This window comes from Anneissia japonica, unplaced genomic scaffold, assembly GCF_011630105.1.
Source record: "Anneissia japonica isolate Jap-2015-1 unplaced genomic scaffold, ASM1163010v1 scaffold15703_len53492_cov148, whole genome shotgun sequence".
NCBI classification, from domain to species: domain Eukaryota; kingdom Metazoa; phylum Echinodermata; class Crinoidea; order Comatulida; family Comatulidae; genus Anneissia; species Anneissia japonica.
This window is the reverse complement of record NW_022685849.1, coordinates 40,212-46,392: the sequence shown is the minus strand read 5'-3', so window position 1 is coordinate 46,392 and position 6,181 is coordinate 40,212. Positions and strand designations below refer to the sequence as shown.

At 35.2% G+C, this 6,181-nt stretch overlaps 1 protein-coding gene across 1 annotated transcript in view; it reads right to left on the bottom strand.

Moving 5' to 3' along the window:
* The window catches only part of LOC117113057, a 33,192-nt gene that overhangs the window by 6,638 nt on the left and 20,373 nt on the right, over positions 1-6,181 (bottom strand). Inside the window, exons 13-15 of the mRNA XM_033256288.1 lie at positions 3,779-3,940; positions 425-727; positions 200-259 (exon numbers count right to left, since the gene is read on the bottom strand). Coding sequence (XP_033112179.1) covers positions 200-259; positions 425-727; positions 3,779-3,940 — 525 coding nt within the window. The remainder of the gene's footprint in view (positions 1-199; positions 260-424; positions 728-3,778; positions 3,941-6,181) is intronic.

Below are 6,181 nucleotides of genomic sequence, written 5' to 3'. Positions count from 1 at the left end.
TCAAAGCCCAAGATTCTACTCCATCGTAAATATGTTTTAATATCACTTGTAGAACTAGCACAGATATTAACACACAAAAAAATATGCTGATTACAATTTTCATCAAATAAATTAAGTTTATTAATGTTTTACTCTTAGAACCTAACACACTTACTTTGATTGGTCATTAATTAAACTAAAACATATTAGGTAAACTTACCTTTCTACAAATCCTTTTACAAGGATCCTGTGCTTTTCCATCAACCCTCAGAATCATAACCTGAAGGGGAGCAAACAGTTAAATAGTTCAGATCAACACCTCAAAAGACAATGAATATAGTAAAAAGTAATTATCATTAAAGGATAACCGCTAAAATACACAACACATAATATGTTACAGTATATCAATTTTTAAATAATATGTTGTTTAAAAACAAGTACTCACCTCAACCGTAGACTTGTCAAGTGGACTTAACTGCAAGACCATGTCGTGAGCATGATCTACATAGAACTCTCCACGCTTGCGATATAGTGGCAGATCACGACCTCCTTGATCCTGAGACCAGGCAATAATCCTAACGAGTGCCTTATGGAAGAGTCCGCTGGGAAGGAACCCTTGGAAGTCCATGAAGAAACGTATCATAGGAAACTTATTTTCCACAAGGTCATCAGGATTACACTTGAAGTCTTTGAAGAGACAGGGTACAAGGAATAGCCTTCCAGCTTCGGATGATTCAGATCCTACATCCTAAATATTCATATCAAAAATAAAAATACCAAACTTTACTTCAATCATCCATCATCTATTAATCAGCCATCCATCCTCAATCATCCATCATCTATTAATCAGCCATCCATTCTCAATCATCCATCCTTAATATTTAATCATCTATTAATCATCCATTTTCAGTTATTCATCCTCAATCTTCAATCATCTATTAATCAGCCATCCATCCTCAATCATCCATCATTTTCTATTAATCAGTATCCATTCTCAATCATTAATTAATCAGCCATCCATTCTTAATCATCCATCATCTATCAACCAGTATCCATTCTCAATCATCCATCCTCAATCATCAATTAATCAGCCATCCATTCTTAATCATCCATGCCATCCATCCTCAATCATCTATTAATCAGCCATCCATTCCCAATCATTCATCCTCAATCTTCAATCATCTATTTATCAGCCATCCTTCCAAAATCATCCATCATCTATTAATCAGTATCCATTCTTAATCACCCATCATCTATCAATCAGTTATTCATTCTCAATCACCCATCCTCAATCATCAATTAACCAGCCATCCATTCTTAATCATCCATCATCTATTAATATGCCATCCATCCTCTATCATCAATCCTCAATCTTAAAAATCACCTGTTAATCATCCATCCATTCTCAATCATCCATCATCTATTAATCAGCCATCCATTATCAATCATCCATCATCTATTAATCAGTATTCATTCTTAATCATCCATCATATTATATTAATCATTTATTTATTCTCCATCATCCATCCTCAATCTTCAATCATCTACAGCCATCCCTTCTCAATCATCCATCCTCAATCATTCTTTAAATCAGCCATTCCTTCTCAATCACCAATCATCTATTAATCATCCATCCTCAATCATCCATTCTTAATCATCCATCATCAATAATCAGTCATCAATTTATCAATCTTCAATCATCTGTTGATCAGCCATCCATATATTACCATAGATGTATCCTACATTCTTGATCCTTTATCCACCATCCTTGGCCATCACACAGCATCATCTGTCATCCATCCCTCTCCATCTTCTATCCTCCATACACCATCTATCTTCAATCATCATCATCATCCACACAGCTCAACATCTATTATCTGCCATCTATCATCCATTCTCCATCATCTATCCATCATCCATCCTCAGTCCATCATGGACTAGGGGCCTATATTTATCAACCACACCATCATCCATCTATCCTTCATACTCCATCTTCCATCATCCATTCTCAATCATGCATCCTCCATCCACAGCAGTGGTGTTGCCAGGGGGCTGAGGGGGGTCGGGAAAGCCTGGAAGCCTACAAAATGAAAGAGGAAAGCTACGGAGAGCCAAAAACGGTAAAAACTACTATCACTGAAGGGCGTGCCTCTCCAACTTCCATAAACCAATACAAACATAAAATAGCTTAAGCTGAACATAGCACAGACACACACAAACTTAATTTTTTAAAGCAAATAAATATCCCAACCCAAATTCTGACACCCGACCCAAAAACCTGTCAATTCAAATTTCATTACGGTCGAAGATGTATTAGAATGCAAGTTAGCAGAACAGCAACCAGGATCCCTTCTCGAGCTACACTCTTATCTAGAAAAGGAAGACGAAGCATTTTTTTTTTCAATTTAGTGGCTTGCGTTTTGCCTGTTTGTCAGACGAATGTGAACACAATTTTAGTTTAACAAGACTAATTAAAAATGATTTGCGTTCTAGTATAACAAAATGCTTGTTCGAATATCCTCATGATGCTTGGAATACCTTGACAGCGTGGTTGACAGATTTCAGGCAAAATTTCCAAAATAATATTTATATATACAGTATCATTTGCCAGAAAAGAGAATAGGCAATAGCATTAACAAAACAATTTGTTCTTTCTTCTTTACTTACACTACATAAATATAAAACTTAAACATACTGTCACACTACAAATTGATAAAAACAATCAAAAGGCAAAGGTAAAAAATAAACAGTCAGATAAAAAAAGTAAGCAAATATAAACAGTTAATAAATAGTCAATACATTGAAATATAGTGCTTCGTGAGATGTAGAATTTTTGTGATGTACCCAGTGACAAGTTTTTTAAAAATTTATTGTAGTATAATATCACAACTTGGTGACCTTTTTACATTAAGGCATTTCTTTCATAATTGTGTTGTTAATATTTCACAATCACATGGATAAGGAAAAACCTGGATTTCGCTATGAAAGTACAGTATTGTATTGAAATATGGTGTTTTTTTAATAAATAAAATGAAAAACAGATTTGCAAATAAATTATTTGGTTCAATGCACACTTTTGTTTTTCAGTTTTGGAAATCATATTACGGTAGTTTGAGGTCTACCAAAATTCCTCTAATACTGTAGCTTCTACAGGGGACCTTAGGCGGCTCCCAAGTGAGACTCGTTTCACTTGCCTAGCCTAGCCCCCCCCCCCACCAAAGCCTTTAGCCCCACCCCTGCTCATCTCAGGCAGATCCTGGCACCATCACTGATCCACACGTTATCTGTTTTCCATCTAACATCAATTTATCTATTATCATCAATCAAGCCATTATCATCAATCCAGCTATCACATGCATTGCCTTCTAACACCACTGTCATCAACAACAATATCAATTAACAATCGAAACTCGATACAGCTTGTTGATTGGTGAATAAGAAATAAAAATAATTTTATAAAAAAGAAAATCCCTTCCAGGTTTCTCTTAAATTCAACCAGACACATTTCATCTGACATCACAAGTCAACGACTTTTAGCTTTCGGCTTGATGATGTGTGCGTTCAGGGTTAGACATCAAATATTGCCACAACAAGCAAGTCCAAAATAATTTAATTGTTTACAATAACCAACCTATCTGGGTGACTGACAACAATGGCTGACATTAAAGCTAAAAGGAGCTGTTTTAAGTCCTGAGAAAACATATATCATGATTTGAGCCTAGGACTTTGGTATTTGAAGGTAAGGACATTGTACAGCTACAATAAAATTTAAACTGGGGCTTTTAAACAAAGATCATACCTTTTCTGAACACATCTTCTCACAAATAAGATAGAACTGGTTCATAATCTCAAACAAGAATTCCTTTGACACCCCAACATCCTTCCACAAACGATCTGCTAATCGTTCCTGCAAGATTCCTTCTTCTTTCAGCCTCCTCCATGAATTCTTATAGTCTGCATGCTAACAATAATTATAAAGTAATTGTAAAAACATGTTTAATTTGTAGTGATTAGTAATGATGGCAAAATTAAACACATAAATTTTTCCAAATCATGCTGTCTACTGTTTGAAACATCACACCACAACCCTTTGGTCTTTTCATTTCATTTATAAGCATAAAATAGCCCTAGATTCATAACCCTAAAAGGGGAGAGCAGGTGCTCCTGATTTTTATTTATTTTTTTTAATTTATGCTTCAAAATAGTCACCTTGTTGTTTTCTTTTTTGTCCACTTATTTTATATATTTGTTAATTAATAGAGTTACACTTCTATTCTACATCACATGTCTGCCCATCATCATGAGAGAGCAGCTTAGCTCAGTCGGATAATCTGGTGGTAGCCTGTGTGTGCGCCAAACCGTTAAGATCTCTGGAAGGGGGGGGGGGGAATTAAATAAGCCTTTGAAACCCATAGATTCTCAAAAATTTTCGGGGCTTCGCCACCCCAGACCACTTTCGTAACATTATAAGCGACGATCGACAACGCCCACATTGCTCTCATCAGGGAAATTTTCCTCCTCGTTGGGCCATCGCCCCCCCACCCCCATCGGGCAAATTCTGACGCCACACCTCGTAAGAAAGATCCTACTATATGAGAGCTGGAACAGTGCTTTTACAGTGCCTTATACGGACATAAGGTACGGATATGTTTAAAGCCTATACAACCAATATCAATTTATTTCACAGTATTTTAATGGATTGGAAGGGGGACACAGTTTTCTACTCTCTTCCCCGGGCACCAAAACCTCTAGCTACGCCACTGAATTTCATTGCTCCTAACAATCAAGAACTTATAATGTCTATAAAACATGTTATGCATGAACAACCTAATAATTCATTGAATATTATCAAAAATTGTCAACAATAATGGTTAGGTATGACACTTCTTCAAATCAGATTAACAAAAATCAACTTAACCCTTTGAAGTCCCAAATGACTTTTCCCAAGTCACTGATTCCCATTAAGGGGTTGTTAATAGGTTTATGAAAAACGTAAAATACATTTTTATGACTGCAACTTTCAATAAACGATGGTTTGATTGTTGTGTAATATGTTTTAGGCTTCCGAAAAATAGCAATTTCTTTTAACCTTTTGACCTAGGTCAAAGGTCTAGTGCCTAAAAATTGAAATTCAGGGACCTAAAAAGGGTATTTTTTTACCCAAAAACCCTTTGGAAACGTCAAGAAAAAAATTCCTATGTTCATGAATGTTACATATTATGTGAAATATGTTGTTTTCTACAGGAAAAAAATATTTGTGTTTGCCTATTTCATGATTTTATATTTATTATGAATATTTTTTTTATCGAAGTCCGATGTAAATATTGGGCTCCATTTGGGTATTTTCAATGTGTTAGAAAAAGGGTAATTATTATGACCCTTGAAATTAGCAAATGATGTTTTGTTTGCTGGATGGAATACATGCGCATGAGTATCTACAAATGTAAATATTGTTGACCTTTTTTGACCTAGGTCAAAGGTCAAGTGCCCAAAAATTGCAATTCAGGGGCCTAAAAGGGGTATTTTTTTACCCATAAACTAAGCACTTCCTCCTCGCGACTTCAAAGGGTTAAAATAGCAGCAATCTGAGTGGCTTACGTTCTCTCTAAATTAAAACATAATTTTGTACGTTTAAAAACATATGGTAATACAATATCAATATAACTGTATATCCAGTGCACAATTACTGATTCTGTTAATGTACTGTGGCTTTGATAATTGTAGGTCTCCCTCCAATTAAAGACCACTTTTGGGACCAGGGTGGTCTTTAGCAGCTTTGGTCTCTAATTAGAATTCCTCTAATTAAAGACCAGTACTAAAAGTGGTCTTGTGTGTTTGTGTGTGTGTGTGTGTGTGTATATGTATGTGTGCATGTGTATATGTATATGTGTGCATGTATTTTATGTATGCAAATGTATATCAATAATAATTATTAGGCCTACTACGTCGCATGCGACTGATTATCTGGTGGTCATGCCTTAAAGTTTTTATAACTTATTATGACTTCCTTTCACACCAATACTTTACCTTATTTAATGATTATTGTTGTCTATTATTTAAGATAATAACAATACCTTACATTATTTTCCCATTATACTGTATAACGTATTTCAATTGTGTGAAAAAACCAATAAAAAACTAGATTTGAACTCGTCACTGAGGACGAGTTTGGTGATCCGCAGTACTTTGACCCTAACGAAGC